This window comes from Diabrotica undecimpunctata, chromosome 6 (genome assembly GCF_040954645.1).
Source record: "Diabrotica undecimpunctata isolate CICGRU chromosome 6, icDiaUnde3, whole genome shotgun sequence".
NCBI lineage: Eukaryota > Metazoa > Arthropoda > Insecta > Coleoptera > Chrysomelidae > Diabrotica > Diabrotica undecimpunctata.
The window spans coordinates 72,115,345-72,130,035 of record NC_092808.1 but is presented as its reverse complement, the minus strand read 5'-3'; the positions used below and the strand labels follow the sequence as shown (position 1 = coordinate 72,130,035).

The 14,691-nt window shown below is 32.1% G+C and overlaps 1 protein-coding gene across 1 annotated transcript; it reads right to left on the bottom strand.

The window, feature by feature from the left end:
• Positions 1-9,504: 9,504 nt before the first annotated feature.
• LOC140444425 (uncharacterized) lies at positions 9,505-9,834 on the bottom strand. The gene has a single exon (XM_072536178.1). The coding sequence runs from the start codon at positions 9,832-9,834 to the stop codon at positions 9,505-9,507; it is 330 nt and encodes a 109-aa protein (XP_072392279.1).
• Positions 9,835-14,691: the final 4,857 nt, after the last annotated feature.

Genomic DNA, 14,691 nt, shown 5'->3' with positions numbered 1-14,691 from the left:
TATGATTGTATGATTGTCTATATTGTTGATAATTATTCTTATTATATTGAAAGTTATTATTTTTTTTTCTGTTAATATTATTATCCTAATATCATTGTTATCATCATTACTTGCCATATCACCTCTTTGTATTCTTTGAATAAAATTAATAAAACTCTCTATTGTTTGAATATTTTGTACAGTTACTATTTGCACAACATCAGCATCAAAATGTCTAGATACATTTAAGACTGTTTCATCATCTCTAAGTGGCGGTTCTAAATATTTTGCAACCGTTATCCGTTTTAATGCATAATCTACCATATTTGATCTTAAATTGTGATTATACTTTCCAAAATATAGAATTTCTCTAAATTTGGCTTGCTCTAATTCACCCCAATAATAATCTAAAAATTTATTTTCAAATGTTTGAAAATTATCTAAATCATTTTCAATACTGGCAAACCAAGTTGCCGCATTGTCACTTAATGTCAATCTAATATAATCTTTAATATAATTAATATTATTCACTAATCTTACTTTATGTCTTAAACTATTTATGTATACTCTAGGATGCAGACTTTTTATATTACCAGAGAATTTAATCCTAGTCTCATTTGTTAAATTTAAGTAAGGTCTCCCTTTGTCTCTCATTTGTGAAATATCATCTATTCTCTGTTCCATATTTCTTATTTGATTACTATTTATTTGGATATTTTGTTGTATATGGTCTAATTTTTCTTCTGTGTTTCTCCTGTCTTCTTTAATTTTTACTTCTAAGTTACATTTCTGCAACCCTATTTTCTGTTCTATATCTATCTTATTATTTTGAATAATTCTATTTACTTCCGTCCTCTCATTTTCTATCCTTTTCTTGTAGCCATGCCGTATATTTTTTATTTCATTTGCTACTTTTTTCTCTGCAATTTTAAGTTTTTTATATATTTGTTTTTCTATTTGTTTTACAATTTTATTATTATTATCTTCTATTTTCTTTTCTCTTCCATTTTTTTCGTGTTCTCTTCCATTTTTTTCGTATTCTCTTCTATTGTCTTGTTCATCTGCATCATTAATGACATCAAAGCTGCCATATTGACATTTTCCTCTCTTTCTGGATTCATTTCTGCAGTATCTTGTGGAGCTTGAACTAAAATCTCCTCTTGTACAGGTTGTGTTTCTACTTCCACATATTCTTCATTCTTTTTGCTTCTTGTACCTTTCTTTACTTGAGAAATTTTGAGACTACTTGTTCAAATATAGTTAAAAATAAAATCTATAATTTTTTCTTTCTAATGATAATTAATTTAATTATATGAGAGCTCTTATCTTCCCAAACTAATTCTTTTAAATAGAGAGCCCCGCGGTGGGCGCCATATTGTGATGATGTTTTGTTTGTGAATGATGTTTTATGAGCAATGAGTGTTTTTTAATATTATATATATATATATATATATATATATATATATATATATATATATATATATATATATATATATATCTGGTTTTTATCGCGGTTCTCAAAGAATTAGTTTGTAAGCACTTTTTGAAATTATCTTTATTATATCTATTATGAAACACAGATATATATCTAACATAGCCAATGTAAATTTAAAACAAACTATCTTTAAATTGAAATTCTTATGAAACTAATTAAATTATATAGACAATGTAAATTTTAAACAAACTATCTTTAAAATTGAAATTCTTATGACACTAATTAAATTATATTAACAAAATTTTGTACCTTTCTGTCACTGAATGCCTAAATGAAACTGTTCTCCAAAATAAAGATTTTAATCACCACTCAATGTCTTCGTTCTCAGCCTCGGTTATCTTTCTTTTGTAAACTTGCCTTGCCAAATACTCCACAATGTTTTAATTATCAGCTTCCATTGTCCTTTCCCCTTTTCTATTTATTCTTCTTTTTAATAATCTTTTTTTCTTTTCCAATCACCAATCACCATATATTAACTCCAATCCAACATACATTAATTCCAATAAATATATCTCCAATCACAATATACAATATATATTAACATAATTTTTAATCTTCAATAATATTATCTTTATTCTGTTTCTTAATCTTCATTGAACTTACTATATTGAACATCTGGACCTTCTGACTGACTATCTTGAAAATCTGACTGACTGACTGACTTTCTGTCCTTACTATCTTAAAATTACTGAACAACTGACTTCACTATATTGAAATATGACCGACTGACCTTATACTGACTTCATACTGACTATGCTTAATCCAAATCACATCATATTTATATCATTTTTTCTATTCATGAATGTTCTTAAAAAAATATCTGTTCGAATATTTTCTATTTCATCGACATAACCATGTTCGCGAATATTCTACCGTGAACAAAGGTTAAATTCTGTCTATTGGCATCCCGTTTTAACATTTCTAGATAGTTCCTTCCCATTCTATATAGAAGATTACTATTCTAACTAAAATTCTATCGAGAATTTTATGGAAATTTAGGCTTTTTAGATCAGAATACAAATTTATATATAAATTACACATTTTAAATTAATAAATGACACTATTTTAAATCCATAGCCAAATATACTTTAGTGTATACTTGGTTGCATACAAAGATGGTGCACACAAATATATTTACAATATCATAATTATGACAATAAACAAATACGTTGCAAAATAAAACATTTTTTAACTTATTATTATGTTAATTTCTTAAGAATGCCCTCATATAAATGCTTTTTATAACTAATATTATCTAGTATATAACTTATAAATTATTTTTTTAAACACTATCTTTGTTTCTCCTATATTTAATACCATCTCAATATATATATATATATATATATATATATATATATATATATATATATATATATATGTTAAGAAAAAAGAAGTAAACTTCATTCACAATTATAAGAACTGACTTATCCAGAATTTAAAAGTATCCCGCTGATAAAGTCGACGCCATAAAGAGATTTGCCTCTTCAGATAAATAGTAAAAAGTGCCGGCTTAACGAATTTTATATTTTATTTGGCATTTACATTACATATTTAATTTAAATAAATATCCAGATAATTAAGGGAAAAAACATAAACTGAAAACTTATTCAATATACAAAATCAACAAATGCGAAAGTATTTTTTTATTTACTTTTTACTTTAAATGTATTATTTATTTATTAGAAGGCCCAGAATCTAAACTTGGACATCATTTTAATACCTACAAACATTTTAAAATAACATTTTCTTGTATTTCTAAATTTAAAATCACTTTCTTCTTCAGTATTAATTAATAATTATGATTTTCCCTATCTACTACTTAATATTTTATAAGATTATTGATTAATAACTTTATGTGACGTTTATGTACAACCTTTAGTGACGAATAATTTTTTTTTCGTGAAATTATTGATAAAGAAATTTATCATTTTTTGCCAACTTTTTCAGACATGAAACGGAAAAGGTTATAACAAGTCAACATGAATAAATATGAACCTTTTTTAAGGCCCGTTTTCACACTACGTCTTATTGTACGTTTTGTGGGTCATATAAAACGTACGACAAAATGTACGTTTTGTCCAGTGTATACACACTGGTTTTTTCCTTCCATTTTCTACCTCATTTCTAATTCAGAGTCTTGAGTTGTGTGAAGTTTGTTTAGTGATTTTTTTTATTATGGATGAAACACTGCTGCTTTCTTTTATTTTTTCAACCATAACGATACTATGACTGAGAAAAAAGGGGATGAAGAGGGAAAAGACAAGATGGTCAGGAGAGTGGGCTTCTAAAAAGAAGCCAGTATTCCCACGTCTCGTTACTAAAAGAACTGAGAGGCGAACCAGATGACTGGCGCAATTATTTGCGAATGGACACCTCAGCCTATTGTCAATTGCTAGAGTTGGTAACACCATACATATTGAAATAAGACACCTCATATATATTGTTCTGAAGCTATTTTCTTGTGGCATTTTAAATTAATTACTATTTAACTGGGAATAAGCCACAATTAAAGGTTAAAATACGTTTATTGACGTTTCAATTTCCACTTCGGAAATCGTTCTCTGGCTTATTCCCAGTTAAATAGTAATTAAGACACCTCATAAGAAAAGCCATTACACCAAATGAAAGACTCACAGCAACTCTCAGATATCTTACAACAGGACGCAGCGTCAAGGACTTAGAGTTCACAACCATAATATCCAAACCAGCGTTAAGCCAAATAATTCCTGAAACCTGTAATGCAATCTACTTGGTTTTAAAACAGAACTACTTAAAAACTTTTATACAATTCAATAAATTTCCCGAGAAAATCGTGGATGCATTGCCACAAATCTGACATTATTAGGTTTTTTTAAGAAAAATGAAGCGAACTGCAGTGGAACTAGTTGTCAAATAAGTCAAGATCGGACGACTTGTCTGAACATGTATTTTCACGTAACGTTTTATCCTATCAGTTCTCGCAAAACTATGCTTCTCCCATCATTTCTACGATCTGATCTTGGATTTCATTTCGATTCGTCAAGACGTACGATTTTCTGTTTACATGCCACGTTTTATTGTATAGCATTTGTCCTATCCAACAAAACGTACAATAAGACGTAGCGTGAAAACCGGCCTTTAAAAAGAGTAAATCGGTACTCACCTGAGGGACCGCAGACGTTCGGATACAATTAACGTCTCTTTGTAAAGACAATGACGTCGACTTTACTAAAGTGACAAGACATTTACTTAACACAGACACTACACATTACTCCCCTGAGTTAGTGATAAGTTATAGTCTAAAAAATCATTATGAAATTGACTGGCCAGTTGGTTGTGAAAACCAGTGCAAATAAAACACAAAACACACACACACACATACAGACACAAAACATGTATAAATATTACATCACATAGATATTAGGTTAAATCTGTGTCACTATCACTGTCGTCTTTTAAAATTGATGATAATATTTTGTATATTATATGTAGGAAAATATGAACTCTCAGGTTTCATGGTATGTGAGACTGCATTTTTCAAACTATTCGCATCAATTTTGAGTACTTCCTTTTCAATTAAATGTAGGACAGATGCATTTAAATAAGGCGAAGTATTATTTCTTCGAACTCTTGACCTAAGTGGATGCCACATATTATGTTCGATTGGGTTAAATACACAGTAATATGGTCGAAGTCTTAAAATCGTATGACCCATATTTTCGGCATAATTATCAGTAGTAATATCCCTAGGACATTGATAACAGACGAGATAATTTCATGACAATCGAAAGCTCGTTCCTTGGTAACAGCACGAAGCCGAAGGCTGAGTGCTGTTACCAAGCAACGAGCTTGAGAAATTTGTCATGAAATTATGAGGCATTCATCAATGTCCGAGGGATATTCGGCGGATAATTTTTCGAAAAAAAAATCATAACTCAACATAACGAAACATTTATTTATTAAAAGTACAGTTAGTGAAAGTACAATTATTAAAATTTAAGTTAACATTAGATTCGTTGCTGTTCTCTACTATAGAAGATCTATTACCACGCAGCATAATATTTAAACATTCTCATTGCCGAAACGTGACATTTTGAAATTTATTTGGATGAAGTTGTCAAACTCGATCGTGTTGTCATAGGGATTGAAAATTGCACTGAATGCAATTATCAGTCTAATGTTGACATGATTGGGTGAAATTGTTCCACATGACACAAAATGACGAAATTTTAATGGTTGTTAGAACAGTCGAAAAATTATCACAAAAGTATTCTTTTTTCAATGCGAAACTTTTTGAAATGTCCAATAAATCCTTCTTAGTATTATCTGTGTGAAAATAAATATCTTTGTCATACAAGTAATTCTGTCTTATTATTTTCGTAGCGCTTGAACTGGGAATTTTATTTAATTGCCTGCTATGATATGTTGCATTGTTCATAACTACAACACCATTAGGGGGTATGTTGTGTATTAACTTATTTTTGAACCAGTCTTCAAATATATCTGAAGTTGTGTTGTCATGGTAATCGAGACATGAATCGTTGATGTTTTTAACTGATAGAGATAAGGCATTTCGAACCCATCCATCGACTGATCCAGCATGGAATATTGTTATTCTTTTTCCTCTATTAGAAGGCGCTTTTGTTGAACAAGATAGACTATTATCTACCCAACCTTTAGATGGCGTATCGTGAGTATCAAACCACGTTTCATCTAAATAAATAATAGGTCGATTCTCTCGACGATACTGTTTAATTTTGTTTAAATATTCCATTCGCCATATCCGTAAACGATTGGATTCCATAAGTAGCTGTTTTTTATCTACTTTTTTGTATTTAAACCCTATACGTTGCTTCCAAACAGTTGTTCTACCGCACTTAATTTCAGTGTTGTCGACGTGAAGCCTGTCAAGTAATATATCTAGTGTGAGTACAATTTGTTCTTCATACAAGGCATACACTTTGCGACGAATAAGATCTACATCTGCACGGTCCAGCTTCCGAGAAATACTGTTATCCCGTCTTATGAATCTTGGTATAATAGGATTACTTACAATTTTTCTGACTGTGGATAATGGTTTTTTAGTCAAAGTTGCCGTTTCAAGTAAGGCTTCGTTACTGTCCATGTTTTTTTCGACAAGAGTTAACATTAGCAATAATTTGTTTTGCATCAGTAGATAAATGTATTCGTTGGCGGTGTTCAGGTTCTAATACTTGAATGGGATCACCTCCTTGTCGATTTGCTTTCGCTTCATTAACTGGCGAAATTGCCCTATTATCCTCTGGACTCCAGGGACGCCACATTGTTTCATACAATAAAGGTAAATTTGACTACGTGGATTCACCGGCAAGTGTACACACTCTAAAAAAAATAAACATTTTTATAACAATACTAAACTAATTTTTTGCACAAACTGAACCCTCAAACGACTTTACAACCAATTCCGTCGAAAGCAGACTTCTAAGTGTTAGTTTGTCATCGTACACCTCTCTTCAGATTAAAAAACAATTAACGATAATTATTTATTTATTTATTTATTTTTATTTATTTTTACGCACAACAGGCCGTTAAGGCCTATGGCATTTTTTTTAAACATAATCCTAATATTAACTAATTACAATTATTTTAAACAAAACTTTAACTTAAATATGTATATACAATATTCTTAGCTACTCTGAAGGACCTGGTGTACAATATTTCTCCATTCGCTTCTATTTTGTGCTTTTCTTTTCCAGTTCCTCACCTTCACGTGTTTGAAGTCTTCCTCCACATTACTAATCCACCTCGTTCTGGGTCTACCTCTTCTTTTGGGGCCGATTAATTTTCTGGTTATTACTAGTTTAGGTATTCTGTTTGTTGCCATTCTTTTCACATGTCCCAGCCATCTGATTCTTTGTGCCTTGACGAACTTGGTAATGGTAGGTTCTTTGTATAAAGCCATTAATTCATTGTTGGTTCTTCTCTCCCAACCATCTTCTGCCTTCCGTCCTCCGAATATGCGTCTCAATATTTTTTTCCTTTCCTACCTTTCCAGAGTATACTCTTCCTTCTTATTTAATGTCCATGTCTCACCGGCATACGTTACTGTGCTGTGTTGCTATTCTGGCTTCGAGCTCCCATCTCATTTCTCTTTTCCATTTTCATCGAAAACTACACCCAGGTATTCAAATTTGTCCACCCTTTTAAAACTATAGCTTTTACCACGTACAGACCTCACACTAGTCTTCTTTTTTCCCTTCTCTTCCTTCCATGATCATATATTTGGTTTTGTCTTCATTTAGTTCCAATCCGAATTTCTGTGCTTCTTCGATGATTTTCATCATAACTCTTCTTAATTATTTCTCGGTTTTTGCTAGGATCATTAGATCGTCACCAAATGCCAAGCACTGGTGCTCATTTTTCATGATCGTTTCTTCCACCTTCAAGCTGCATTTTCTGATTACAGTTTCTAACACTAAGTTAAATAATGTAGTGGATAAAGGATCTCCTCTGCCTTTTGCAACCGTAAATTGATCTGATATGTGACCCTGTCAAGCAATTTCACACGTAGAGTTATTTAGTGTCATTTTAACTAGCCGGATCAGTTTCTTTGGTATACCCAAATGTTCCATTGCTCGATACATTTTGACTCTATCGACTCTATCATATGCTTGTCTAAAATCCACAAACAAAACATGCAGGGGAACTTTACCTTCATAACACTTCGTTTGTATCTCCTTTAATGAGAAGATTTGGTCTACAGTATATCTGTTTTTTCTAAAGCCGGCCTCATACTCATGTAGGATTCTTTCCGTGTAGCAATTTAGTTTATTTCTCAATATTCTTGCCAAGATTTTGTATACCGTGTCTAGTAAGGCTATACCTCTATAGTTGTCACACTTCAGTTTATCTCCTTTTTTATGCAGAGGGCATATGTGGGCCTCATACCACTCCGATGGTATTATTTCCTTTTCCCATACTTGCACTAGTAGCTGATATATTTTTCTTTGTAGTTGTTCTCCACCAAACTTGATCATTTCTATGCATATGTCATTTTTACCAGGACTTCTGTTATTTTTCATTTCTTGTATTGCTGTCACCACCTCCTTCTCTGTAGGCTGCCTTTCAAATATCGCATCTTCTCCATCCGTCCAGTTGTCTACTGTTTCGTGGTCCACCTCACCATTTAATAATTCTTCAAAATGTTTTTTCCATTCCGTCATTATTTCTGCCGGATCACTAATTAAATTTCCGTCTTTACCTTTTATATAACTACAGTGGCTTTGGTAACCTTTTCCCATCTTTTTAACTTCTTGATAAAACGACCTTACCTCTTTATATTTAAACTTCTCTTCTATATCTTTTAATTTCAACTCATTGTGATATCTCTTTTTCCTTCTACACAGAGCTTTCAATCTTCCTCGTATTATTCTATATTCTTGTTTTTTACACTCTCTATTATCTGTTAATATTTGTTGTCTGATCTTCTTTTTTTCCTTTGCTATCGCCTGACACTCTTCGTCAAACCAATCTTTGTTTGTACTTCTCTTGGAGTCGCACTTAACTATTTTCTCGCTAGCATGTCCTACGGCAGATTAAATTTGCTCCCAGGCTTGATCTGTCTGTAAATTTTGGTCACATTGTTGTAGAATTTTATTTATTTCTACTTCATATTTATTTTTTATTTCTACTTCCTTAAGTTTTTCAATATTGTACTTTCTCTTCGTTTTATTGTTCGATTTTCCTTTTTCTTCCAGCCTCCTGCCACATGTGACTTTAACAAGGTAATGGTCCGAGTCGATTTCAGCTCCTCTCATACTTCATACCTTCTGAACGATATTGATATATTTACTTTCAATCATAACATGATCTATTTGATTCACCGTCCTTCCATCTGGGGAGACCCACGTACCTTTATATATTTCTTTTCGTTTTAGTTTTGTGCTTCTCACCACCATGTTTTTCTTCATGGCAAATCCAATAAGTCTTTGACCATTATCGTTTGTTACTTCGTGTTTACTGTAGTTACCAGTTACTGCAGTGTACAGAGGTTCTTTTGGCACTTTAGCATTTCAATCACCCATTATTATTTTTTCATTACGTTTAGGTAGACGCTCGTATTCATCAATTAGCTGTTCGTAGTAAAGATCTTTTATTTCGTCGTCTTTGTCTTCTGACGGTACATGAATATTGATTATACTCCAACTCCTTTTCTTACTTTTAATTCGTATTGAACACATCCTATCAGAGATAGGATTAAAAGCTATCACTTTGTCCTTGATACATTTAGCTACTAAAAAACCAGTTCCAAGCATTCTATCTTTACTTCCACTTTTGAAGAGCACCATATCTTCTATATCAGTTATTTCCGATCCTAATTGTTTTGTCTCTTGAAGAGCCATTCAATCGATTTTATACTTCCTTGCCTCCTTCATTAGTTCTTTTAGCGCACCTTCATAAAAGGTTCCTCTGACATTCCATGCAGCTAAATGTATCTTGACATTCTTCGGCTTTACCTTTGTACTATTGTCTTGTTTTGTTTCGTTTTTATAGTTCGTAATCCTTTTCTTCGCATTGTTCGTCTTCATTTCTTTCCTTTTCATGCTGGTGCTTAGTTTTTTACTTTGGTCTTTACCACCAACGTTTGGTTCATGCCATCCCAGCGCCATATTTCCTGATCGGAATATATTTTCTAATATCCTACTTTCACTTTTCTCCCTTCCTTTCTTAGTTCTTGTGCTTTCTCTCTGACATATTTATGTACAATTCTGTTCTTCTTTGACAGGTGATCATTGATATAAACTAGACTTTTTCTTCGGTTTCTTAATTTGCTTTTTTTTGCATGACTTTTCTTTTGTCCTCTTCCTTTTCAAGCTCAATCAGACAGACTTTTTTTCCAAGCTTCACAGCCTTCTCTATTTGAACATCGACTGCTAATTTTACCTGCATAAAATTTTTTATTTCATGTTTTAGAGTCTCTGGCACATTTGTATCTATGTTCAGGCCTTGTAGAACTATATTTTTACGTCTTTTTCCATTTTCCAAACTTTCAAGCCGTTCTTCTATTTGACAAACTACCTTTTTTAGTTTTGTGTTTTCTTCCCTTAATGTTACATTCTCTTGTCTTAACTGTCTTATTTCTTCGCTATATTCTTTTTGTCCTCTACGAATTTCGCTGAGTTCTCTTGATTGTTCTTCTATCTTTATACTCACTCAATTTTTTGTACATTTTCCTCCATTTTCTCCTTTTTGTTGATGGGAGATCTCCCTATTTTGCGACTTTTGGTGAAAGCACGTTATAACTCTTCCTCTTGATCTCCTTTTCTTTTCTTGTCGTTTTCGTTTGTTGTGGTACCATCACTTTCGAGATCGAAATTCAAAAACGATATTTGTCCTTATCTTCACTGCTCATTAAAAATATTTTGTTTCACCGCGATAAAGGTCTCGCCCGGATCGTCTCCTCGGAAGTTTAACCCTTCTCAGTGCAATGTCTTACTTTATTTTCTTTATTTATGTTAATAATTGTATTGAGCAGTATATACTATTTCGAGCCTTCCTAGTTACTTGACTTCGCTGTAGATTTGGCAACACCGCTTCCCAATCAATCAAGGTTCAACCAAGTTCAACCCAATATTGGTGACGTTTTTATTGTTTATGTGTTATTCTTACTGGTGTTTTTGCCAATTTCGAACACACTTTTAATGTTTTGATTATTATTTTTCACTATGCGCTAAGATTACTTACTTAGCTTTCCACTTTATACTTTGAATATTTACTCTGCACTTCGCGAAAAATCGGGTTTAATACAGGAGCAAATACAATTTAATATTTACATGTTTAGCGCTGCGTTGCCACCACAAACTCAACACTCAAACGACTTTACCACCAATTCCGTCGAAAGCATACTTTTAAGTGTTAGTTTGTCATCGTACAACTCTCTTCGAATTAAAAAACAATTAATAATAAATAACAGGTAGAAAGTTATATAAATTCCAAGTAATTTGTTAATAGGTCAATTAAGTTATACGTTTACTCATTATAACTGTATATACGGGTTTGTCAGTTCTTATGTGCTGTTTGGGATATTACCCATTTTCCCAAAACTTATTAATTTCCACGGCCAGTCCAATAAATTTGACCAAATTAAGATCTTCATAATCTTTATGGGCGCTTTTATATTTCGTTTAGACTTAAAATAATGATTAGTAAGAGAATACAATAATTATGAGAAATTTGTAAGTTTATAAAAAGAGCTTTTTGACATTACGCTTGAATGATAATATTTGATATGATTATATGTACTAACCTACAGTTGACTTGGCTATATGCCGGTCCTGTCAGCTATAATAGCTGTGATAATTATACAACAATAGAGTCTTTACAAGGAATTATTCAGTTTTACAGCTGTTATTAAAATAACTTTTATAATGAGACACTAAATTTCTGGATACAGTATACTTGTGACTCGTTTGGAATAAACCTTTTATTGACTCCAACCCATCCAAAACATTTATATATATATATATAATATATATATATATATATATATATATATATATATATATATATATATATAATATATATATATATATATACCTCACAAATAGGTACTTGGTTAATGTAGTTAAATATTTTATGGTGGTTATTTATATTACTTGCTTTAATTATTTTCAAACTTAAAAAAGTATTTATTATAAACTTGGAAATGGCTAGTTTTCGTTTTATTTATTATTATTTTTTGTTAAAATGTTTATGCACTTAAACATTTAGTCTCTAAATGTACTAACATCGAGTAGAGTAGTCGTGTAACAGTTTAAGAAAGTAGAAGCCCTTCGGTAGGATTATAATAAACTACATAAAATTAAATGAAACTCTGTAAACAGGAGATCTTTGTAATTTTTCAATTCCTGCAATTTATGACGTGCAATATTTGTTTCATAAAGTAGTTAAATTAAAACTATAATAATTTATGGGAAGCGTTTAAAGAAGTAATCGCTAACCTTAATTAGAATACGGCACAATAAGAAGATGAAACTTACTGTATTTTTACTTATTATATTCACAAAAAGAATATCCAAAGTAAAATTTAACACGTTTTAATGGAGTTGTAGTGAAATTTGACTTCTTATTACGATACCGGATAATGTAAAAACTTTTTTTTTTTTTTTTTTTTTTTATTTAAAATTAACGTGTCTCGACAGCTTATGGTCATTGACACGGGCACAGTAGTTTACAACATTATACATATTTTATATAGGTATAGGTACAAGAATTTAATATGAACATTTTTTTTTTATAGAAAGGTTAGAACAATAAAGCTTATCACTATGCACTGTTTATATTAGCTGAAATAAACTTGTTTCTTTTAAAAATCTAAGAACACTGTCAAAACGGTTTGGAACACTGAGAATGTCTTTTAGATTTCCTTTTAGGCTGTGCTTGTTTCTGGAAGAGTCATACTGGCAGCAGTCCACTATCACGTGTTTGATGGAAAGGACGTTATTACAGTAGTGGCATACTGGAGGGTTTTCTGATGCCATAAGGTATCCATGTGTGAGACGTGTATGCCCTATTCGTAGTCGGTGAATAACTGATTTTTCTTTCCTGTTCATAGAGGAGATATTGACGCGAGATAAGTTGGGCTGAACTTCATGCAGCTTAGTTTTTGTTTTACTCCACTGGTCCGCCCATGAGCTGAGGATTTTTTGTTTTACCAATATTTTAAGATCCGTATGGATTTGGACCTCTTGGAAGGCTATGTCAGAAGAACATGCTGCTTTAGCGGCTTGGTCTGCTTTTTCGTTTCCCAATATACCAACATGAGATGGAGTCCAGATCATTACGACTTTTATGTTAGCAGAATATAGTTGGTTACAGATAGTGTGGATTTCCTGGACTAGTGGGTTTTTCGAGAAAATGCATCTTATTGAATAAATCGAGGAAAGAGAATCAGTGCAAATGGCGATTTTTATGCTTTCATTTGAAGTAGGACGGATTGAAGTATTTAATGCTTGGAGTATTCCATATAATTCTGCGGTATAGATACTACAACTTTTAGGCAATCGCACAGAGCTTATTGTCGTCGTCAGTGTGGACACAGCAGAGCCACAACAGTCTTCATTCTTGGACGCATCGGTGTATAAAATTTCATCAAATTGTGTTAAGTCAAGGATGTTTTGGAAGGATTTTCTAAGGATTAAGTTTGGGGTTTCTGTTTTGTCGAATCTGCATAAATCAGTATTGAATATTGGAAGATTGTGCATCCATGGAGCTGTCTTGGGGGTATAAATAGAAGTAGTATTGGAGAGGTTGATAGAATCTAATAAAGGAGATAATATTTGTGGTAATGTGAGAGACTGATTGGAAGCGTTTACTGGGGGAGGTTCTATGGGATTGATTAGATTTATTACCGGGTTACTTGGGTTTGCTGATATTCTTACAAAGTATGAAAGTAGAAGCTGCTGCCTTCTTAGATGGAGTGGTGGCTCTGAAGATTCAACGCACAGACTTTCAGCGGGGCTTGATTTGAAAACACCGAGGCATAGTCGTAGGGATGTATTTTGAATCTTGTTTAGAGACTTTAGTAGGGAGCTACTAGATGTCATATAAAGAATACTGCCATAATCTAGCTTAGAGCGAATTAACGCTCTATATATTTTAAGAAAAGATTCTTCGTCAGCTCCCCAAGAGAAGCTAGCAAGAGATTTAAGTAAATTGATTCTTTGGGTACAGTTTCCTTTAAGTTTCTGAATATGCTGTCTCCAGATAAGCTTTTTATCAAAGGTGATACCAAGAAGTGTTAAATAATTAACTGTTTGTAAACGAAGTCCGTTTAGAGTTATAGAAGGTGGATTAGGTCTATGCTTTTTGGTAAAGTGAATTACTTTGGATTTAGGAGCTGAAAACACAAATCCAGCACGCGTAGACCAGGTGTCTATTTTGTTTATTGTGTTTTGTAGCAAAGTGCTGGTGGTAGCTGTGACTCTGCCTCGGCAGTATAATATAATATCATCAGCATATATCGAGTACCTGACTGGTGGTTCTATATATGAGGAAAAGTCATTCATGCTAAGTAAAAATAAGGTAGTGCTTAAGACTGAGCCCTGAGGCAAACCGTTGTCCAAAGCGTGTGGTTTTGATATTTTTCCATTTGTTAATACTCTAAAATATCGACTTGTTAAAAAATTTTTTAAAAATAAATAAATGTTACCAGTTAAATTATATTCCGTTAATTTTCTTAGAATTAGAGGTCTTTGTAC